Source organism: Mytilus trossulus, chromosome 12, assembly GCF_036588685.1.
Source record: "Mytilus trossulus isolate FHL-02 chromosome 12, PNRI_Mtr1.1.1.hap1, whole genome shotgun sequence".
NCBI lineage: Eukaryota > Metazoa > Mollusca > Bivalvia > Mytilida > Mytilidae > Mytilus > Mytilus trossulus.
The window spans coordinates 27,065,370-27,090,950 of record NC_086384.1 but is presented as its reverse complement, the minus strand read 5'-3'; the positions used below and the strand labels follow the sequence as shown (position 1 = coordinate 27,090,950).

Here is a 25,581-nt window from a genome sequence, read left to right as displayed (position 1 = left end):
TTCAAGTATCAATTTTGAATTATTGATTTATTTACTTTCACCTTAGATCACCTAAGAACATCCTTGATTGAATTATAAAAGACTTTCTTATACATTTTAAAAATCACATACAATCAATCAATTAGCATCTTAATATGTTCTCTACTAGCTAAACATTATTTCTCCATGTCAAAAGTTTATTTAATCCAAAGCAACCTTTCTTTCAGATATATGCATAACAAAAAAAAGATTATTCTACATTTTTATTTATCTTTTAATATTAAAAGCACTGTGGGTAGTTTTTGATAGTAATTGCACCTAAATGAGTGAATTCTTAATAATGCTTTCACTCTGGTCCTACCATTACCTTTTAAAGAAGTTTATTGTCCAGATGATTAAACATCAAAGATTTATGGAAAAAATAGGCCAAACTACATCTAATTACTTTCGGAATATAATGTTTATGAATACTCAAGTGACAGAAGCATAATATTTATACATTAATATCCAGTGTTAAGAATACTAATGCCCAATAACACCAACTTAGTAACATCTATTACCCACAATGCTTTCAATTTTTTATAAATGGTGGATACACAATATGCAAGTTTACTAAACATCAATTAGTAATGAGTAAATATGTTCAGTATTATTCCTTCTCTAGAATTCACATCTTTCTTCCTTAAAACTCTCTGTTGCAGAATTCATCAACATCTGGTCTCGTACAACCCACTTCTGCCAATATATCTGACCCACTTAATCACATCATGGTCACTATAGTTCAGTTTAGGTTCAAACACTTTTAGATAGCGAACTTTGAAGCCTGAAGGAGCAAAGGGAACCTGCAATTAAAAAATACACTTATTTTATAGAATTCAGTTTTTCAAAATGTAATGTATTTTCTTAAAAATGTATTCAGATGCTTGCTTGCACTGAAACCTTGAATCTGATGAACAATGTCGTACAATATGTTTCAGACCAATTGTGTTAAGTTTTTTTGGTGTACAACCAATGAAACTACCCATGATCCTTTTGATTATAACGTCATGAATTACTTCCAAGCTATCTGACAATTCTAAATGATTCACAATTGAAAATATTTGTGCAAGAACTCAAAAGAAACAACTGAGTAATATGACAACAATAGAACTGTGATGAAAACTTACAAAAGGATTTCTGTGCTCTACAATACTTTTTGTAAAGGACTTCCATGCTTTACAATACTTTTTGTTAAGGATTTCCGTGCTTTACAATATTTTTTGTAAAGGATTTGCATGCTCTACAATACTTTTTGTAAAAGATTTGCGTGCTCGACAATACTTTATGTATATTGATTATCTCTCCTCTACATGCTTGCCCAGGATTATCTCCCCTCTACATGCTGGACCAGGATTATCTCCCCTCTACATGTTGGACCAGGATTATCTCCCCTCTACATGCTGGACCAGGATTATCTCCCCTCTACATGCTGGATCAGGATTATCTCCCCTCTACATGCTGGACCAGGATTATCTCTGTTCTACATGTTGGACCAGGATTATCTCCCCTCTACATGCTGGACCAGGATTATCTCCCCTCTACATGCTGGACCAGGATTATCTCCCCTCTACATGCTGGTCTAGGATTATCTCCCCTCTACATGCTGGACCAGGATTATCTCTGTTCTACATGCTGGACCAGGATTATCTCCCCTCTACATGCTGGACCAGGATTATCTCCCCTCTACATGCTGGGCCAGGATTATCTCCCCTCTACATGCTGGACCAGGATTATCTCACCCCTACATGCTGGAACAGGATTATCTCTCCCCTACATGCTGGACCAGGATTATCTCTCCTCTACATGCTGGACCAGGATTATCTCTCCTTTACATGCTGGTCCAGGATTATCTCCCCTCTACATGCTGGACCAGGATTATCTCCCCTCTACATGCTCGATTAGGATTATCTCCCCTCTACATGCTGGACCAGAATTATCTCTCCTCTTCATGCTGGACCAGGATTATCTCCCCTCTACATGCTAGCATGCTGGACCAGGATTATCTCCCCTCTACATGCTGGCATGCTAGACCAGGATTATATCTGTTCTACATGCTGGATCAGGATTATCTCCCCTCTACATGCTGGATCAGGATTATCTCCCCTCTACATGCTGAATCAGGATTATCTCTGTTCTACATGCTGGACCAGGATTATCTCCCCTCTGCATGCTGGATCAGGATTATCTCTCCTCTACATGCTGGACCAGGATTATCTCCCCTCTACATGCTGGACCAGGATTATCTCTCCTCTACATGCTGGACCAGGACTATCTCCACTCTACATGCTGGACCAGGATTATCTCTCCTCTACATGCTGGACCAGGATTATCTCTCCTCTACATGCTGGACCAGGATTATCTCCCCTCTACATGCTGGATCAGGATTATCTCCCCTCTACATGCTGGACAAGGATTAAATTACTTTTTGTATATTGATTTAGATTATCTCCCCTCTTCATGACTAGGATTACATTACTTTTTTCATCTCTTGAAATAGTGTTCTTCAACTGTGTTTAGTTTTAACAACATCCATTCAGTTGTTATGAAGAATTTGTGCTTAGTCATCACATTGACAGACAGGATGATTTCTATATATCCCCCAAACTTTGTTGGATATTGGGGATTAATTATTGGATATCAATTATCATGGATTTCATGGGTATAGGTGAACCACAAACTGAAATGTTTAATGCATTTCAAATTTGCCATAAGGTTGTTTGCAGACTTGTGCAAAAGCACAAAATTAAATGTGCACAAAATTAAATGTCCACAAGTAAAAATATACAAGTTTTCATCAATCCATGAAATTAAATTTCCTTTGAAAATACAAGTTTTCATCAATCCACAAAAATTGGTATCCTAGAAAATAAATGAATCCACAGTGTAAAAAATACAATTTTTACCTCAAAGTTCATAGAGATTGGTGGCCTGGTCCACTTTTTCTTCTCACTGGTATTTAATAGTTCAATCTCCGCACTCAGCTGGCATTCTTTCACACCTCCCATTCTCTTTATTCTACAGAAAGAGCAAACATTTTATAAATTGCATGCCACTGTAAAACAAGAGGCTCTCAACAGCCTGAAAGACTATGTATTTCATAGAAGATTTTGTTAAATGTTAGCAAACTTAAGGGATCAATTGACAATTTTGGTCATTACTTTTTAGTAGATCTTACTTTGCTTATTGCTGTTAACAGTTTATAACTATTTATAATGATATTCAAAAAAATAAAAAATTTCGTTAAAACCACCAATTCAGTGGCAGCATCTCAACAATGGGTTGTTCGATTCCTCTGAAAATTTCAGGGCTGATAGATTTTCACATATTGAAACCAGATGCTCCGCAGGGCGCAGCTTTATACGACCTAAGAGGTTGAACCCTGAACGGTTGGGGTAAGTATGGACACAATATTTCAAGCTGGATTCAGCTCTAAATTTGGATTGTGATTAAATAGTTGACACAGCATAGGTATCTGACACAGAATGAATGTGGTCTAATGAACTTAAAATTTTTGTTTTGCCTTTGAATATTAATCCTCTCAAAAAAATGTTTGAAGAAATTTTCTTTTTATTTATGAAATCTGAAATAAGAAAAATTGCCCCAATTTTTTTTCCACATCTCCCTTTCCCTTGTTCCAAAACTGATCTCAATTCAAATTTCTAATGGCCCCTAACAATAACTATTCATTTAAATACATCATAAAATATTAAAAAATAAAAAAGTGCTTGTTATCACTGAATGGTAAAGATTGTTTTAATTTATCAGTTGGTAGTAAAAGTGTATATACATTGTATATTGTATAAAACAATGATTTAAGTTGATTCAACTACTAATCTGGACAATGAAAGATAACTCCAATTGAAAATTTCTTGCTATTGCGCACTATTGTGCAATAAGATATTTCTTGCTATTGCACAATACTGTGCAATTGAAGATTACTTGCTATTGCTGAATACTGTGCAATTGAAAATTTCTTGCTATTGCACAATACTTAATATAATAATTTTGGATCCTGATTTGGACCAACTTGGAAACTGGACCCATAATCAAAAATCTATGTACATGTTTAGATTCAGCATATCAAAGAAGCCCAAGGATTCAATTTTTGTTAAAATCAAACTTAATTTATTTTTGGACCCTTGGGACTTTAATAAAGACCAATTTAAAAATGGGACCAAAAATTAAGAATCTACATACACAGTTAGATTTGGCGTATCAAAGAACCCCAATTATTCAATTTTTGATGAAATCAAGCAAGGTTTAATTATGGACCCCCATTTGGACCAACTTGAAAACGGGGCCAATATTCAAAAATCTTAGTACATTAATAGATTCAGCATATCAAAGAACCCCAAGGATTCATTTTTTGTTAAAATCGAACTGAGTTTAATTTTGGACCCTTTGGGCCCCTTTTTCCTAAACTGTTGGGACCAAAACTCCCAAAATCAATCCCAACCTTCCTTTTTAGGTCATAAACCTTGTGTTTAAATTACATAGATTTCTATTTACTTAAACTAAAGTTATGGTGCGAAAACCAAGAAAAATGCTTTTTAGGACCCCTTTTTGGCCCCTAATTCGTAAACTGTTTGGACTTCAACTCCCAAAGTCAATCCTAACCTTCCTTTTTGGTCATAAACCTTGTGTTAAAATTTCATAGATTTCTATTAACTTATACTAAAGTTAGAGTGCGAAAACTCAAAGTTTTCGGACGACGACGACTAGGACTTTTCAATTTTTGCAGTCATATAAAAATTAAACCCCCACAGCAGATTTGCACTTAAAGCTTTAATTTTTGAGATATGAACCAAAAACTGCATTTCATCCCTATGCTCTATTTTTAGCCATGGTGGCAATGTTTGTCAATAGATCAAAATGTTGGATACAATTTATAAACAAGAATTCTAAGGACCATTTAGTTAAAGTTTGAAGATATGTGGCCCAGTAGTTTCAGAGGAGAAGATTTTTAAATGTAATTAGCAGACTTGATGATGTAATTGTGTAAAATGGTCTTAAAAGGGCAATAACCCTTAAAGTCAATTGACAATTTTGGTCCTATAAACTTTTTTTATACATCTTACTTTGCTGAACATTACTGCAGTTTACAGTTTATATCTATGATCAATCTTTAATAATATTCAAGATAATAACAAAAATTGCAAAATTTCCTAAAAACTACCAATTTAGTGGAAGTAACCCAACAATGCCTTGTTGGATTCCTCTGAAAATCTAAGGGCTGATAGATCTTGGCCAATCAAACAATTTTACTGCCTGTTAGATTTGAGAAATAATTCATGGGGGCTGGAATATATCGTTATTTTACCACGGGTTGGCCCTTTATGACAAATATTTTACATTTTATATTTGCCGGGTAAAATATCGGCATAAAGGGACAACCCGTGGTAAAATCTAGATATATTCAAGCCCCCATGAATTATTTCGATTCTAATAGGACAAAATGACAATTTTTTTGGATCGAAGCGCTCTAGGTGGAGGCCATTATTTGCCGTTCCCATAAATTAACGCACTTTTAGATTGGCGTAAAAGAATGGAGCAAACAGAATAAGTGACATGCTCAAACTATTCAAAAAACTTATTTAGATAGATTTGGATGAATTTTAATGATAATTAACTTATATGTCTTCTATGTATATAAAAACAAGAGGCTCTCAAGAGCCTGAATCGCTCACCTTAATTCTTTTGGTTAAATCTCTCATCAATGATTATTTTGGCTTTTCAATTTATTTAAATGTTTTTTGGATCGTCCTATTTTCTTCAAAAGCCAAAAAAAATAATCATTTTCTCCTATGTTCTATTTTAGCCATAGTAGCTATGTTTCTTGACAAACAAGGAAATAAAATATAAAATTTATACTAAATACTCTGAAACTCATTTAGCCTAAGTTTAGCTGAAATTGATACAGCAGTTTCAAAGGAGAAGATTTTTTAAAGTAAGTCAACATGATGAACAAATTGCGAAAAAAGTCCTTAAAGGGCAATAACTCCTTACAGGGTCAATTGACAATTTTGGTCAAATTGACTTAATTGAAGATCTTACTTTGCTGAACATCATTGCTGTTTACACTTTATTTCTATCTATAATTATATTCAAGATAATAAACAAAAACAGCAAAATTTCCTTAAAATTATCAATTCAGGGGCAGCAACCCAACAACGGGTTGTCTGATTCATCTGAAAATTTCAGGGCAGATAGATCTTGACCTGATAATCAATATTACCCCGTGTCAGATTTGCTCTAAATGCTTTGGTTTTTGAGTTATAAGCCAAAAACTGCATTTGACCCCTATGTTCTATTTTTAGCAATGGCGACCATGTTTGTTGATAGATCAAAACTTCGGATACAATTTATAAATTAGATACCCTAAGGAACATTCAGTTAAAGTTTGAAAGTATTTGGCCCAGTAGTTTCAGAGGAGAAGATTCTTGAAATAGTTTACGACGACAGACGACAGACGACGGACGAGGACGGACGCCAAGTGATGGCATAAGCTCACTTGTCCCTTCGGGACAGGTGAGCTAAAAATGGGCTTATACCACATTTTAGCATCGTTTGTTTACGTTTCCTTGTTGTGATGATTTTCGGTATCAGAAGCGTGTATTTTCCCGTAAAATGCTTAAATTATAACCTCATCATTCTATGACGTCGGGTACTTCATTCATATAAAAACATATGACGTGGGAGTACGATCGGAACAGCCAATGCAATATATTAATATTTTACCACGGGTGTGTACTCAAAGCGTTTGAAGGACGTCATGTTAGAATTGCTTTTATAGCTTTAGTTTTTGAGATATAAGCCAAAAACTGCATTTGACCCCAATGTTCTATTTTAAGCCATGGCGGCCAAGTTTGTCAATGCCAATGGATCTAAACTTCAGATACATTTTATAAACTAGATACCCTAAGAAACATTTAATTTTAAAGGTATTTGGCCATGTAGTTTCAGAGGAGAAGATTTTTGAAAAAATGACAGACGAAGAAGACAATAGACCATGGACACCAAGTGAGGGCATAAGCTGACATGGGTACCTTCAGGCTCTGGTGAGCTAACATGAAGACAACAGACCATGGATGCCAAGTGAGGGCATAAGCTGACATGGATACCTTCAAGCCCTGATGAGCTAAACATGAAGACAACAGACCATGGATGCCAAGTGAGGACATAAGCTGACATGGGTACCTTCAGGCTCTGTTGAGCTAAACATGAAGACAACAGACCATGGACACCAAGTGAGGGCATAAGCTGACATGGGTACCTTCAGGCCCTGGTGAGCTAAACATGAAGACAACAGACCATGGATGCCAAGTGAGGACATAAGCTGACATGGGTACCTTCAGGCCCTGGTGAGCTAAACATGAAGACAACAGACCATGGACACCAAGTGAGGACATAAGCTGACATGGGTACCTTCAGGCCCTGGTGAGCTAAACATGAAGACAACAGACCATGGATGCCAAGTGAGGGCATAAGCTGACATGGGTACCTTCAGGCCCTGGTGAGCTAAACATGAAGACAATTAAGATCTCAAAACATCAGTGTAAACCGTCACATGTTTATGTGTTTACGGGTTGTTTCATGACGACTGGGTTGTTTCTCTATTAGTACAACAAATTTAAAGATGTGTTATTAAATACAGCTTAGACTTATAAAATAACTCTTAAAATTTTCCTATTTTATTTAAAACATAATAAAATGTATATCAAAATAAATGAAAAGTCTAAAATAGAAGGTTTATGGTGCATGGTCTTCATAATAGAGCTTTCTTACAAATTGAAGAAAGGTACGTATGTTTGACGAATCATAGGTAAGACTCGTTTTAGGGATCCTTTATTTTGACATATTTAAATAATAGTCGTGGAACTTCGGACAATTATCCTACATGCAACGACACTTAATAAATTGGATTTTTCTTGAGATATATTTAAGATTTCTAGACGTACGATAGGTTACAATATGATACCACCAGGTCGGAGGAGATAACACTTTAAAATATCCTAAATATAGAGTAGTCAGACGGAAAAAAAAATCCCCTAATAGACTAAAAACCGACCCCTCCCCCACTCTTCAATATTACAATGTTGCACTGCTTAAACAAATGTCAAAGCAAATACATTGTGTTCTTCCCTTACAGGAAAATAAGATATCAAAACACAAATACTTCCTTGATTAAAAAATTTACAACGCTTAAAATAATAAAATGAAAATGAAGAAAAAAGTAAATCTTCATAACATGTCATATGCTGGTGGTCGTTTGATAACTTTTTAATCATCGCCTCTTCCTGGTAATATTCATTGCCCCTCTTAATGTGTATATATGATACACCAGAGCAATGGAAGGGTTGTTTTAGCGTATAATTACGTTTTGCCTATAGTCCTGAACGTTGATGAAATATTAGCCACTGGACGATAAGTGACAACGTCGCATCTATCTTCCAAACATGTGTACTGTTAAATGGTCATTATAAAACCGACAATATATATGGTGCAAAATTGTAGATTTATTTTCTTAATATACAAAATCTGGGGTTTTTTTCTAGATTTATTGAACATTACTTTTTAAAAACATTGTAGCATCTTTTTTTTTTTAGCAAATCTCGATATTCCACTTTGACAATTTGCTGAAAGTGTACTATAGAAAATAAAAATAAATGTAAAACTTGTCGTTAAATTTTAACTAACATACTTCAATAATGTCATTGGAATGTTAATCGTGAAACTCGTGCTTAAAAAATTCCTGCGAAAAATGTGTGTACTCGTGGTTTACGTAAGTAACGTATCGGACGTAAGTGTATTTGACACTGTTTTTCTCTGTTTGATTATATTAAAATCGTGTATTATTTACGATATTATTATTTTTGAAAAATAAACTTGATTTAGAAAAGAATGCTGTTTTACTGGATAAAGCAAAAATTCTTTTAATTGTTATTATGGAAATGAAATACGTGCTCCCTTTACGTTCGTTCGTACCTTTCGTCAATTTGAAAGAAAGCTCTAATATGCATCAACATTTTGTGTGTATTTTGGTCTAAATGCCTTCTAATTTACCATCGACTACACCTCTCAAGACTGCCAAGATTTTTATAAACTGATATTAACATAAACATGATATAAATAGATGGCCAACACTTGCAGTTGTATTTTTCTAGGTTTGTCTTGAATTCATATTATAGGTTTAAAAAATATTTTCAAATGCTTTATGTATGTGTAGGTCACATGAATGGGGATTCAATGAGGTCAAAATTTTCACTTGCAAGTAAATAATTCATTAGTGATTTTCTTTGCTTATTTTGACAAAATTGAACCAAACAGGCTGCTTAAAAGGAAATTGTATTTCACTTTTTCACTTTCATTAATATTTTTTTCTTTTTTTTATATAACTTGTAGCTAATACATAATTCAATTTCTTAATATTTAACAATAAAAAACAACAATAGATATATGAGTGCAAATGTATGAGTGGCCGTTCATGTCATTTGCGTGATTATATACGCGTATATGATTTTATTGTTGTTTTCAACGCGTATATTGTGGTTTTCAACGCGTATATTGTAGTTTTATACGCGTATATTGTTAAAATAAACACGTTTATACTTAAATCCAATTTATTTATCATATACGCGTTAATATACGCGTATGCAATCATTATATACGCGTTTATATACGCGTTAATTGCATAAATATACGCGTATGAAATCATTATATACGCGTAAATAAACATTCGTTTGTCTTTTTGTTTTAACCAATGAAAACTGCGTTCTTAAACTAGTTTGTATATCACAATTGTAATGAAGTGCGGTTTGTTCGACCAACATACGTAATTAATCTCAAGACTTTACACCGTTTTATTTAAATTTCATTTATATGAAAGTTTTTTGCCTATAATTAAAATAATAACAAACAGTGTTTCTGGAATATTTGCTTATACTATTAAAGCATGGGTCCCTTTTCAAAAGTCTCCCAACGGATAAGTACCAGGGCATTAACCGAGCGCTGGAACAGGTACATACGCGCTAATCAGGTTATTTCATCTCTCAGAACACATAGTTATCACCAGAGACATGCACCTAATTCAAAATCGATTTATTTCAAGGTGCAACATATATATATATACCCCGCGTATTAAAAGCGAATAAGGAACGAATAAGTAACAGGTTATTAACCAAGCGCTGGAATGGGCACATACGCGGTAATAGGGTTATGCTATCTCTAAGAACACATTGTTACCACCAGAGGCATGAACACAATTGAAAATCCTTTCTAAAAGGTGCAATGTATAACACACGTTTTATATTTAGATAAGTAACATGGTATATACCGAGCGCTGGAACGGGTACATGCGCGCTAATAGGGTTATTTCATCTCTCAGAACACAATTGAAAATCATTTTCTAAAAGGTGCAACGTATAATACGCGTGTTATAAACAAGGTATTAGTCAAGCTCCGACACGATGTGCATGTACACCCCGCTAACATGTTTTATAGCTGATCATGCGGTATGGGCTTTGCTTATTGTTGAAGACCGTATCCTGACCTATGGTTGTTAATTTCTGTGTCATTTTGGTCTGTTGTGGGGGAGTTGTCTCATTGTCGATCATACCACATCTTCATTTTTATACAAGCGGTAAAAGGTGATTTTACCTCTTGGAACCGAGAACCAGATCTTCAAACATACGAATATAAAACATTTAAAAGGTAGAGCGTATAAAAACAATATAAGAAACACATAAGTATCGAACATAAAGCAACAGGATCGGTTGAGCACAAACACATATAAAGAGGTCATTAAAAGGTCATTTTACCTCAACAAATTTAGAACTATAACCAGAGATAAGAATGTACACAATTAAAAAGGGGGAAGGATATCAAAAATCGAATAAGTAACGAATAAGTAATAAGTAACGAATAGGCAACGAATAGGTAATAACGAAAAAGTAACGAACAGGTAATAGGGAATTTGTAACGAATAGGTAATAACGAAAAAGTAACGAACAGGGAATAAGGAATACGTAACGAATAGGTAACGGATAGGGAATAGGGAATACGTAACGAATAGGTAACGAATAGGGAATAGGGAATGAGTAAGGAATAGGTAACGAATAGGGAATAAGTAACGAAAAAGGAATAAGTAACCAACTTGACGTCCATGTTGAAGACACCATCTGTGCATGTCGGAGAAAATGTACCACTATAATTTGTTTGTATAATTGTCCATTAAATTCAAATTCATTGTTTCTTAGTATAAATTTAACAGATGCCGTTAAAACTTTTTTGATGGGAATATTTAAAGTATATTCTTGTGTGTCAATTGATTCTAATGCATTGATAACTGTTTCTTCTTAGTTATTGATGTTCATATTTGAGTACATAGACGTTACATCATAGGCAATAAGAATGCAATCCTTGATGTTAGATCACATATTAAAAAACTGAAACGTATCAATATTTACCAATCACTAGTGCACATCCGAAAACACACATTCACAAGTATTACAGTTTGCAAGTGAATCTATACGTCATATTAGAAATAATAGTGACACCAAGGAGTTAGATAGAAATTTAACTAACTTACAAGATAAGTTTATATTGAAAGATGATACTGTAAAAATAAAACAGAGTATGTTATTAGAAACGTTAGAAATACTACAAGCAGAAAAACAACCTTATTAAAGGCCGATAGGACAAAGAATGTTCCACTCACCCTCCTTACTAAACATAATCCAATGGTACAAAAATCTAAGTAAGGTTATAAGAAAAAAATGAGCAATCTGCAAAAAGACAAACAATGTAGTGAAATCATCACCCAGGTGCCTATCATAGCGTATAAACGTACCAAAACAATCAAAGAATACCTTGCTAAATCAAGGAAATAGTTGGGAGACTTTTGAAAAGGGACCCATGCTTTAATAGTATAAGCAAATATTCCAAAAACACTGTTAGTTATTATTTTAATTATAGGCAACAAACTTTCATATAAATGAAATTTAAATAAGACGGTGTAAAGTCTTGAGATTAATTACGTATGTTGGTCGAAAGAAGCGCACTTCATTCTGACAATTGTGATATATATACAAACTAGTTTAAAACGCAGTTTTCATTGGTTAAAACAAAAAGACAAACGAATGTTTATTTACGCGTATATAATGATTTCATACACGTATAGTAACGCGTATATTTATGCAATTAACGCGTATATAATGATTGCATACGCATATATTAACGCGTATATGATAAATAAATTGGATTTTAGTATAAACGTGTTTATTTTAACAATATACGCGTATAAAACTACGATATACGCGTTGAAAACCACAATATACGCGTTGAAAACCACAATTTACTCGTTGAAAACCACAATATACGCGTATATTTACGCGTATGAAATCATATACGCGTATATAATCACGCAAATGACATGAACGGCCACTCATACAAATGAGACAACTATCTATTCAAGTCATAATTTGTAAAAACAAACCAATAAAGGTCAAAGTGGGGTCTTCAACATGGAATCTTGACTCAAACTGAAAACAGCAAGCTAAAAAAATTACTAGTGTAAAATCATTCAAATGGAAAACCAACGGTCTAATCTATATCAACAACAAGAAACACTTATGAAACCAATCAACATACCACAACTACTGAACATCAGGTTCCTAACTTAGTACAGATGCAAACAAATACAGCAGGTTTAAATGTTTGAATATGTACCAAACTTCACCCTTACCTGAAACAATAGTTTAACATCCCAACCAGGGCTTCCAAAACCGTCATATATTCCGGTCATTTGTATAATGTCTGGTAAAAGTCTGTCTGGGCCAAGCATGAAACGGTCATCTTCTTATTAGTTTTCAAGGCTTTTTTGGTCATTTTAACATAATTCACGAACTTTTTGACCCAACCTTTTGCCTTTAACATCCACACATTTCCGGTTATTAAAGTGACATGATGATAATTACTATCAAAACAGCCTCACTTCAATACTTCTAATTTTAATCAAGCCTAATTAGTTGTTGGACAGCTGATATCTACCTGTACAGGTGACTGGTAAACTATTTTCAGTATGGGACATTGTAAAAATAATCGGTCTACTCACAATTATTTTCTTACATTTCAGCGGTTTGTATCTAATTGATTTAGTAAAAAAGATTAAAATTATAAGCAATTAGTTTATCAACATGATTTGATGAAAAAATTAAAAAGGTTTTAAATGAAAACTTGTCAGAACTATGTTGTATGAACTAGAACACTTGTGCGCATGTACACAGGTGGGAAATTTAATTATGCAACCTACATTTTTTCAAAAATGCAAAAATTATCATTGATTCCTGTATCTAACATTCATTTCAAGTATTTTGTTGAAGAAATAATGTGGAAAGACCTTCTTCACTCATGATTTTAAACTACACGGATTTTACGTATCCATTTATGGTCCATGTTTTACCATTGTCAAGTCAACATCCGGTTTAGGAAAATGTGATTTTAAAAACTGAAGTAAAGTTTTTGACAATGTCATTTTGCACAAATAAAGAGTCTAAGGCAGATATGAGCACCCTTATGTGCACACTATGAATAATGCAATGCCAATTTAACAGTTTACATCCAAACATCAAATTCATATCAAAGTAAAGTTTAAAATTGTTTTTTTTTAAGGCCAACTGATTACCATAATTGCTTTTTTTGGACTAAGTTATAAGGGATTAAAATCTGCATCAGATAAAAAATGTCCGGCTGGCTCAAATATTTTTTGGAAGCCCTGATCCCAAAATAGAAAGACACAATACATAGTTATACTTACTTCCACACAATTGCATTTTCACTAGCTTTGTATTTAGCTTTTCCTTTCATACAAATCACCTGTACACCGCTCGTGTTCAGTGGGGTTGGAATGCGTACCTGAAATATTCATTTACATGATAATTGATATTATATGCTATAAAAGATTTTCCTAAATAACCCAAAAAATTATTGTCATTGTACGATGCAGCTCTTCAAGCATAAATGGATGGAATATGCTGTTTAATTCAAGTGACAACTATATATAGAATAATAGGTAGTTGAGTTTTTGATACTGACTATATCATGTGGAATATATAGAAGAGCCCGTTTGGGCGAGTTAAGATATTCAACATGATATAGTCAGTGATACAGCCAGTATGTTGATACTTGAAAATATTAGGCAGTAAGATCAAAGGGAAAATATACAAATTACCGATAATATATGCATTTTCACATCTCAACATGTGAAAAAAATGTGCAAACTGCTGTTTTAGACCAACATACTGCCCCCAGTTTTTAATGTACAAGTATTATTATCATATATTATTATAATGAGGCAGCAATATGAAAAATATGGAAGGTTTAACATGGTTCAACATTTTTCAATTCAGTATGTGTATAAGTACAAAATGGCTGATGCAGTTCAAATAAGTGAAACTGCGAGCTACTGCTTACTGATGATACCCCCGCCGCAAGTGGATAATATAAATAGTGTAAAAATATGCAAGTGTTCGGAAAACAGGCAGTTGTCGAGTGATGAACTGAAAACGCATCACATGGTATAGCTGACTTATATAAATCCTGAAACCAAATTTCAGAAATCCTTGTATCGTAGTTCCTGAGAAAAATGTGACGAAAATTTTCAACTTGGCTATCATGTGTAAAATCATACAAGTGTTCGATAAACAGGAAGTTGTCAAGTGATCAATCTGAAAACACATCACACGGTATACCTGACTTAGATAAACCCTGAAACCAAATTTCAGAAATCCTTGTATTGTAGTTCCTGAGAAAAATGCGAGGAAAAATATTCATGGGACGGACGGACTGACTGACGGAAGGACAGACAGAGGTAAAACAGTATACCCCCCCCCCCCCCTTTTTTTAAAGCTGGGGTATAATTACTGTCAGATTTTATGTGGTAACTTTTGCGAATTTATCAGGAAATATATTTTTATATTCTAAAAACAAAACAAATCGAAGTCTAAGTATTGGTAGATCAGAAATCACACTTTCAGCCTAATTGAGCCTCCTCATGGTGTTTATGATTTATGTCGTTACTTGGCCGTAATTATTTGATAACAGACAAAATATTTCATGATTATTTGTTTTTTTGATAATCTGGGATTGTATTTTTTTTATTATTTGATAATCTTGCTTAAAAAAAATATTATAATGGTTATTGTAATTATGTGATTATGTGAATACATGGACACCCCCATGAGAGGCCTCATACTTACTTCTACTTTCTGTGCTAACAATGATGGCTTGAAATTTGACTTGACAACAACTTTGACCTCCATCTTGGATCGCCCAACTTCTCTAACCAATGGAATTACTCGGAATGGTAGACTGATGTCTTTTGTTGTACGATATCTTTGAAATAAAAAATTTAGTTCATGTATTTGCATGCTGGAAGTTAAGTGTTCAGAATTAGAAAGGATGATAAATTCACAGACAGTTTTTTCTTCTTTTTCTGTTTAAGGAGTTAAACAAAATTGAAAAAAAATAAACACACTTTTCAGAACCACTGATTTAAGTCTGATAGTCCATTCATTTTAAAAGATAACAAATGGGACGATGAAGAAAAAAATCACAAAAAAAAACCAGAGCCATTAAATGTAGAGTGCATAACTATTCATGAAAATAATACCAGTTAAACGAAATTAACTCTTAGACATGTGAAGTGGCAGAAAGAAATAACATAATTATAATAGAAAGGAAAGAAAAGAAAAGAAAAAATGTATCAATTTGTGACACACTTAAAGTGCTGTGTCTTTGCTGTTTGCATGTTTTTCGCCATGCATTTCTGTACTGATTTTGTGTCTTGAATGAATACCCCATATACTTTTAGTTTTTATATCATGACATTATAAGCTGGGATAATAATTGGGGCTATGAAGTGTTATAAAAGTATTAGGATGTTTTTCAAATTTTATTTAATTGGAATAAATGTTTGTTCTAATGATTGTTGTGCGAGAAAACAAATGTCCTTCCTCAAAGATAAATATAATGCCTCTCTTGTTATACCTGGCTTCATGCGACGGACATCTAAAGATTTTCACTTACCTCATGAGTTCAAATTCTCCATCTGGTGGAATAAAGCTAATGCTGTGTTCTGTCTCAAATTTACTGAGTTTGACACACTGGTGGAACTGACAGTCGTCAATAGCTATAGAACTCTTACCACTTGGGTTGGAGCTAGACGAAAGAAAAAATAATGAATTTACAGTCAGATTGAGAATCTAAAGGATTATGTTAAAATAACTGTTTGTATACAACAATAAAAATAACACTACTTCTTTGGTTGAATATTAATTTTCAAAGACAGTTAAGCTATTTAGAAGGCACTTGAATTGTTTTTGTATTGTGGTGGCAGGTCAAAAAGTTAAAATCGTGCTGTTTATGTATGCAAAGTAAAATGCAATTGTATGACAATAAAAAAGTGCCTTCCAACCTTCTACTATTTTGATGGGTTTTTTTTCTAGAATAGTCCTTGATTGATTGAAGCGAGATTTTTTTTATTTTAATTTTCAACAGAAGAAAATATTTTTGGTGATTAATTTATCGCAGATTTTTGTCTGAGTCAATCTTATTTCTTACTTTGTTGTTCTACCAGTATCATCTATACTCTTTCCTTTACTCTCCACCAGAACTTTGTCATTGATGCCAAACTTACACTCTGGCATACCACTCAGATAGCTCTTCATCACAATCTTACCAGCTACATGGGCACTCAATACCTGACCTAAAATATATAAAAATGTTTTAACAATCAACAAAACATAAGCTTTAAAATTCAAGCCTTGCAAACATGTTATGTATGTGGCTTCACAAGTTGGGAGCCAGTAATTAAGTGGTTGTTGTCTGTGGCGCTGTATTTGCTTTATGGTCATTGTTGTAGGCTATATAGTGACCTAAAGTTGTTAACTTCTACATTATTTGGGGTTTGGTAAAGTTGCCTTTTAACAATCATACCACTTTTGTAGCATTGGAAGTCATACTACCTCTTCTTATTTCAATAATAAGTCTAAAACAAACAAATGATTTATTGTAAATTTATGTATGTTCAGCTATTTAATTAGATGATTGGACAAAATATGTTGTGGTCATTCGGCAATGGAAAGAAAACGAGAGCATATTTTCACAGTTTGAGGGCAGAAGAAATAGTAAGGACACTGATCAAGAAGATACCTTGTGGTGACATCAGCAAATTGACTGACTCTAGAACATCAAGAAACAACTCATTCCTACGATATTTGATTCCCTCTCGTCTCCAGCCGATCTGTCCAGTAACTTGTGATGTAATTTGACTGGTTTCCTCCTTAGACTGAGATTTTACACCCTGTTGAGTGATAAATGTCTTGAGTATTCCTACATCTGTATTTTGTGGATATCCAAAATCAAGGATCTCTGAAAAATAAATGTGCAATAAATTCATATAATCAATTGTAATTTTAATAATAATATTAATAGAGGCAGGATCCAAAAACAGATACATTTAACAATTGCATCTCATACAAGTTAATTCCTTAAATATAATATAGAACACATATGTCATGTATGTTAATGTTTTACATTGTAGTATTAATTAATTGATAATGGAAACAGGAAATGTGTCAAAGAGACAACAACCTGACCAAAGAGCAGAAAACAGTCAAAGGCCACTGTTGGGTTTTGATCTCAGCTAGAAAATGTGTCTATAAATATTTAATATAAAATATTAAAATCAAGTGCTTCTTTTGTAAACACCCTAACAGGATTCAATTTCTAGGGGGGAATTTGGAATAATAATTTTGATAAAAATTTGCATTCAAATTATTTGTATCTAATTCTTTAATTTCATATTTAGATCAATTTTGGGGGCATTTGATAAAAATAAATGTATCTCATTTTCTGCATGCACTTTGGAAAATATATAATATCTCTCATTTAATAGATGGTATTATAGGTTTTACATATCTACCAGTTTTATGAAAGAAGTGAGCACTTTTTATTGAGATTTTTTCTAGGATGTTTTGGGACATCAAAGTTAAGATACATGTATACAGTATAACCTATGTAATCCAACACACTGGGAGACCTGGAAAATGTCAGATTAAGCAGGGTGTCATAATACTAAGTTTTTTTCTGCAAGGATTGGCATATTTTGGGACCATGAAATGTCTCAGTTAAAGTGCCGGATTATGCAGGTTGCACTGTACTTGTTTAAATTTGGAAATATATTTTGTTCAACCTCTTAAATTTGTCAACTGCTACTTAAACTTACCGTCCAAAATTTCATAAATTAAAACAAAGTTATTTTTAATATTTTCTTCTGTTATTTTGCCAAAATATGACTGCATGACTTCCACCATCTTGAGAAGAAACTCAAACACCATAGAGGCATTGACATTCTGTTTGGTTACTGCGGCTAACCAGATGTTGGACCTTTTGATGTGGAAAAAACTGGTTCTGGCAATATTGGTTACAGGTGAACGGACTTGTTGTCTGGCATGAATGACATTGACCCTAAATGCATCAACTGCATTACGTCTGAAATATAAAGCAGCAATACTTTTTGTAAATAACTGCAGAACACATGTAGCACAACTCTACCACTAATTAATGTATTGTTCACAAATAATTAACATATAAAAATAAAAGCAATCTTTGAGTGGATACTGAAAACATAGACAAGTTTAATTTCTTAAAAAAAAATGATGAAATGTTCATACAACAAAATTGTTGCTCCGAAAAGGAAAATTACATATACTTTTTGCCACTGCTGAATTGTGAAATATTTGACATGCATGATATAAAACCTAAGTTCAGATGCAGATTTATTTTATCATTTTTTTTTTTGGGGGGGAGGGGGGGGGGGACTTCATGTCGTTGAATTGGGAGCGACATTTTGCACAGCATCCAGTTTTGTATCATTGTTGAGCTTCATACATTCAACAAAAAAAATAATATATTATTGTGTCATAATGTCTGTGTGACTTAATTAATCCTTGCGTTTAAAATTCCAATAGGGATAATACTTTGTATAATTGTAAAAATAAACCAATTTTTCAAGACATTTCAGCTATTGGCCTTCTTCAGTTCTTTATTTTTCCTCTGAATTTATACATGGCTGACATGACATTTGTATTTCCTTTCAATCATTGAAAAGATGTTATGACTTAATTCAGTTTGTCAACAACATGATTGAATGAACTCTAGAATGATCTTTTTCACAATCATTATTAATAAAACTTTAATTTGATAAGTTTACCCAATATCATCTCTGTATACCCTGGAGATGAGGACCTCTCCTTTGTGGTTGTAAATAAATAGTCCACCAATCATTTCTTTATTTTTCTGTTACCTGAAAACAAAAATACATCATGTATAGAAAAACGTTGATTGTATACATGTATAAGTTTTACTTGATATTTTGTTCAGTTTACAGTACCAATTGCAATCGATAATTAATTTAAGAAAACATTTATATATCAGTTTCAAGGGGTATACTGATCTTTACTGTATATTTTGTAAAGTTAAATTTTGTATTTGCATCAGACAAACGTTTCGTCAACGGTCTACAAAAGACTCATCAGTGAAGCTCAAATACAAAAGGCCAAATCAAGTATGAAGTTATATCTTTATTTCTCAACAAACCAAATTACAATGGTATAGAGATACACACAATAATTACATAGTGTATATGTACAGAAATACACAAATTATACGAAAGCAAGAGGGAAGTACATATAATATTACTTTATACATATTTAACTAAATGATATCAAGTACATGAATTACCTAGAAGGGCCTAAATGAATATTAACAAGTCTTTATAAATTTGCACAAGTTATTAAGATCAGAAAGATTTTTACTATTCATAAGTTCATTAAATTTCAATGCATTTGGTTGATTTCTTTATTTTTTGAGAGCAAAAAAATTGAAGAGCATTGATCATGACTGGTAGACTAAAACAGATGCCTCATAAATTGTCTCAAAGTCTTGACTTTTTCAGTTCCTACAATGCAGAGTTTTCAAATATTTGTTTAAGCTTGCAGGAACACAATTTGTCTCATTGTAAATTAAAGAAGCCACAGCAAGATCATTAATTTTGTTCAATCATATTAATAGCAACACAAGATAAAGAAAGGTTTATACATGCATATAAAGTTTCAAAACAATTAGCTGGGCAAATCATATTAAAACATTTACATTTCTTCTACCATCATCTATCTCATTTAATTTTCTTTGCTTCTTATTCTTCTTCCAAGTAAGGAACCGTATTCATGCTGAATGTTTTTGGTCCCGCGAAAACTTAGCGCATTGCCAGGCAAGGCAGCAAGTCCTCTCAAAGTTATATACATTTAAAACATTCGCCAATTTATAATTAGAATTATGTACACTCTATGCTGTTCACTTCCTTCCAGGGCCTGCTTTCATAGCAGCATAGCAGCTCTGAAACCCTCTATCGAGTCGGCTGATGTTGTTAAAGCTGGTAGTTGATTCCAATCCCTGATGGTCTTTGGTAAAAATGACTGTCCATAGGTTTCAGATTTTGTTCTTTCTTGGTAAAACATTTTTGTAAAATCAGCATATACCTCTGGTCCCGCTGTCATCAGGTATTAGATATTGTTGTCTATCTATATCAATAAGCCCATGTTGGATTTTAAATAGCATACATAGTCTGTTGGTTTTTCTATGTTCTTCCAGGCTTTTCCACTGTAATTGTTAAACAATGTGTGTTACACAGCCAGGTCTGAGTAGTTATTATGAACAAATCTTGCTGCTCTTTTTTTAACTTGTTCCAATGATTTAATCTTTTTTTGGCTCGATGGATCCCAAACTGTGCAGGCATATTCCACTAAAGGTCTTACCATGGCTGTATATGCTGCTGCTTTTACTGGTTTTGTGCAGTCTTTTAGATTTCTTCGAATAAATCCCAATGTTTTATTTCCTTTGCCTACAATATTGTCAATGTGTCTATCCCGAGATAGGTTGTTGCTGATTGTTACGCCTACATCAACATTGTCTAGTGTATGTCCATGGAGTTTATATGATGTATCTCTCACTTCTTTGTTCTTCTGAGTTATTCTTATAACTATGCATTTTTTGGCGTTAAAACTCATTTGCCATTTATTCTCCCATTCTTCCAATGATGTTAAGTCTTTTTGTAAAAGGTCACTGTCTGTCTGGTTATTTACTGTTCTAAATAGTAGGCTATTGTCTGCAAATAGTTACATTTCAGATGATGTTCATGTTTCTGGCATGTCATTTATGTAGGTCAGAAACAATAGCAGCCCAAGAAATGTGCCTTGGGGGACACCTGAAAGTACCAGGACTTGAGAAGAGACAGCTCCTTCTAATATTACGCTCTGCATTCTGTTTTCAAGGAATGATTGAATCCATTTTCTAGCTTTAGGGTTTACTCCATAAAATTCTAGTTTATGTAAAAGGAGGTGGTGCGGTACTTTGTTGAATGCCTTTACAAAGTCAAGAAGGATGATGTCGACTTGGGATCCTTTTTCCATTTTTTTAGCAATGTCGATGATTGTTATTACAAGTTGCGATTCCCAAGATCATTTTTTGCGAAATCCATGCGGTGCGTTGGTAAGTATGTTGTATTTGTCAAAATGGTCCATAATACTGCTGTGGACTATGTGCTCCAAGACCTTACATGTGATGGAGGTTAATGATACTGGTCTATAGTTGGAAGCTAAATGTCTTTCATCTTTCTTGAATAGAGGTACCACGTTAGCATCTCTCCAATCTTGTGGGACTTCTCCAGTGTTAAGGGATGTTTGATACAGATCTGTTAGATTGGAGCGAGATGTGTTTCTGTTTTCAGGATGAACTAGATATCATTGAGATGGAAGCCATCTCTGTGGGCCCCGCTGTCAATAACGTTGGGTAAATAAATATAGTGTGAATCAAAATTGTAAGCGATGGACAGACCAACAGACAGACAGACCTTTGACCTAGGAAATTGTACATACATCATGACACACCCTCTGGTGTTGGTTAAAATGGATGTCAAGTATAATATTTGAAATCAAAACGGTTCCCAAGATATAGAGCGGACACAATCTTCAACTCAGGACACAGGGTTGTCAACTAAAACCAAAGTTTTTTTTACCTTGACCTTTGACCTAGGAAGTTGTACATACAACATGACACGCCCTCTGATGGTGGTTAAAATGGATGTCAAGTATAAACTTTGAAATCATAAAGGTTATCCAGATATGGAGCGGACACGATCTTTACCACAGGACACAGGGTTGTCAACTGAAACCAAAGTTTTTGACCTTGACCTTTGACCTAGGCAGTTGTACATACATCATGACACACCCTCTGGTTTTGGTTAATAAACATGTTAAGTATTAAGTATAAAATCAGAACGGTTATCTAGATATGTAGCGGACAAGATCTTCATCACAGGACACGGGGTTGTCAACTGAAACCAAAGTTTTTGACCTTGACCTTTGACCTAGGAAGTTGTACATACATGTACATCATGACACACCCTCTGGTGTTGGTTAAAATGGATGTCAAGTATAAACTTTGAAATCATAAGGGTTCTCAAGATAAAGAGCGGACACGATCATCACCACAGGACACAGGGTTGTCAACTGAAACCAAAGTTTTTTTACCTTGACCTTTGACCTAGAAAATTGTACATACATCATGACACGCCCTCTGGTGGTGGTTAATAAACATGTAAAGTATAAAGTATGAAATCATAATGGTTTTCTAGATATGGAGCGGACACAAAGTTAAAGTGTTACGGACGGACTGACGGACGAACGGACAGACTGATCACTATAGGGCGACCCGACTTTTAGTCGGGCCCTAATGATGGAATTGAGTCTGGACCAGTAGCCTTGTGTGGTTTAAGGTTTTTGAGTAGTTTGTGTACTCCCTTAGTGCTGATTTTGATGTCATCCATGGTGGAATATGGGCTCTTTCTTTTGTTGGGAAAGTTATTTAGATTTTCCTTTGTGAATACTAACTGGAATCGATCATTAAGTATCTCAGCTTTGCTTTTATTGCCACTTTGTAGAAATCCTAATTTATTCTTCAATGGTGCTACACCTGTCTATTCTTGACCTTTGCTCTCTATGTATGACCAGAATTTCTCCGAGTTGTCTTTATAATTGGTGCTTCTTCCATATATTTTTTGTTGGCTTGTCTGACTGACTTCCCATTGTGTTTCCTGTTTGAGTCTCTTATATCTGTCCATGTCTCTTTTAATTTTCGTTTTCCTGGCCTTCTAATGGGCTTTATTTTTTTGCCGACGTAATATTCTGGACCCTAATATTATATAAAAGGCTTCATGGGTCGTATTCTTGACAAAATAACATCGTTTTGTCAAATTGGGATTAAGAACCTGGTGTGAACAGTCAACAGTCTACATATCAAGGGTTAGGTAGCAATACACAGTTAAAAGTTTAGTTTCACATTAAGGCCCCTGTGAATTTTTTAAATATGAAAGTTTTTGTACAATAAAATTGATTTTTAGATAATTGAAGAATAATATAGCCTTTTAAGTGGGTTTATATGAACATTTAGATTGTTTTTAACATGTTTTATAGGCCATTTATATGATTGACAGTCCGTATTTTCCTATCCGTACTGTAGTGTTTATCAACAAAGATTTTGCGCTCTATCTTTTCAATTCAATTTTATGGAAAAACGAGCGGAAATTAATACAATGTTTTTTGGACCACATGATAGATATAAACCTATGGATTCAGGAAAGGTATCACTGATTGACATTTTCCTTTAGACCAAATTTTGGAGACTTTTGTGACATGTTCACCCCCCTTTTAAGCTATATTTTGTATCTAAGAAATGCTGATTGTTGACATGGTTACACCCAAAAGGGATTATATTTCACCCTGATGACCATTAGAAATCAAATCTATGAAAGATGTATAAAGCCTTCTTTGTTAGACAGGAGGGAAAAGAGGGTGTTTAAAAATTATGAGTGTCAATTTTTTTTTTTTCCCTAACTGTGTTACCTTAGGTACATGTAGCATTGGGTCAAAGAACTGGGTATCAGGAACGTTTGCCCTAATAACATGTTCGCCCTGGGTATGTTCGCCCTGAGTTCGTTCGCCCAGAGAGTCCGTTCGCCCAGAGGGCATTGAATTTGAATAAACTTATTCAGATTTCTCTAAAGTATATATTCTTGGAATTTATGGAAACAGGCAAAATATTTAAAAGTTTATGGCTTCAATGACAAAATAATTCAGATCACTGATTATTGTTATAGTTGTCTTTTGATGGTAATTAATAAAAATCAAACGTATTGTTTTGATAAAATATTCAGCTTGAAACACAATGATGTACGAACTGTAAATCATGAAACGGATTTACAAGTTCATTTGTTATTATACTCGGAGACTAGTCTCATACTGCATACATTCATGATTGACTGAATACAATTATATTGTTAACAAATATCAATAAAGAGAAATACATTGTGTACCAGTATTCTACTCTGTAAATCAAAGGGAAAATGACAAAATGATTACGGTAATATAAATATTCTGTCATTTTTTTTTACAAACTTTTAAATTAACATATTTTGTTCAAATACTTAAAATTATGCGACTGGACAACAAATAGAAAAAAAATAATAATCTGGGCGAATGGACCCTGGGCGAACAGGTAGTACGGCGAACGCGAATCAGGGGGAACGGAGCCGGATTCAAAGAACTGGAGAACAAACTGGAAATTTTAACTGCCCTGGGCAATTATTCAACCAATAATGAAAACATAGCTATTGAATAGAACCAGTGTAAACAGACACAGATATAAGATTTGATTTCGATATATATCAGTTATTCAGCAGAACAAAACTGTGTTAATTTGCTTGATTGTGGGTTATATAAAAATAGGAGTAAATACAAGAAAAGTGACGCGATGTCCCTGATGATACGCCCACTTGATGATTTGTACTGCTTCCAGTTTTCCTATCACAAAAATTTCATTCAATAAAGTGAATGTAATAAAAATTATTAGTACTTGCTCGTTAACTATATAGGAAAACATATATGTATCTTTTTTACCGGCAGGAATTATAAATAATCATTTCTAATGAGCAAGAAAGAAAAATCGAAGTGTGGAAAGATCACTTCCGGTTTCAGAAAACTAAATAAAATAAGAACCAAATCAGGAGCAACTTTATTTCCGTATAAGATTTTATCGTCCGTATTTTCTGAGGCGGACTACATTTTCAAGGATTTCATTTTGTATAGTATTACTATAATCCCTAGTAATTTTTTTTCTAAATGAATGGTATCTTATTCTCATTGTCTTAAAAAAAAAGTTCATACAATGCAAAAAGATTCAAAGGTGACCTACAGTAGCTTTTTTTTAGTATGATACATAGTTATGATATCCGTGCCGAGAGACTCTGATTAAGAAAAAAATGCTATCCTCGATTGGCCATATAATTATATGCCTCACAGGTGATTTGGGAAATTGAATCGCTTTATATGTATTTATATATATTTTCTTTTTTGCAAATATTCTAAACTTTACTTGAAAAGTGAAATTATT

At 33.6% G+C, this 25,581-nt stretch overlaps 1 protein-coding gene across 3 annotated transcripts; it reads right to left on the bottom strand.

Moving 5' to 3' along the window:
• Positions 1-225: 225 nt before the first annotated feature.
• LOC134693682 (AP-2 complex subunit mu) lies at positions 226-25,196 on the bottom strand. Of its 3 annotated transcripts, none has more exons than XM_063554575.1 (10): positions 25,089-25,196; positions 19,289-19,381; positions 18,302-18,567; positions 17,227-17,445; positions 16,636-16,780; positions 16,102-16,233; positions 15,273-15,408; positions 13,832-13,929; positions 2,922-3,033; positions 226-821 (listed from the first exon to the last, which is right to left on the bottom strand). In XM_063554575.1, the coding sequence occupies exons 2-10, from the start codon at positions 19,360-19,362 to the stop codon at positions 687-689; spliced, it is 1,317 nt and encodes a 438-aa protein (XP_063410645.1). In that variant the 5' UTR covers positions 19,363-19,381; positions 25,089-25,196; the 3' UTR covers positions 226-686. The 3 variants fall into 3 exon arrangements, with proteins under 3 accessions (XP_063410645.1, XP_063410646.1, XP_063410647.1); XM_063554576.1 differs by having other exon boundaries at positions 25,049-25,156; XM_063554577.1 differs by lacking the exon at positions 25,089-25,196 and adding an exon at positions 25,045-25,066.
• Between the last annotated feature and the right edge of the window lie 385 nt (positions 25,197-25,581).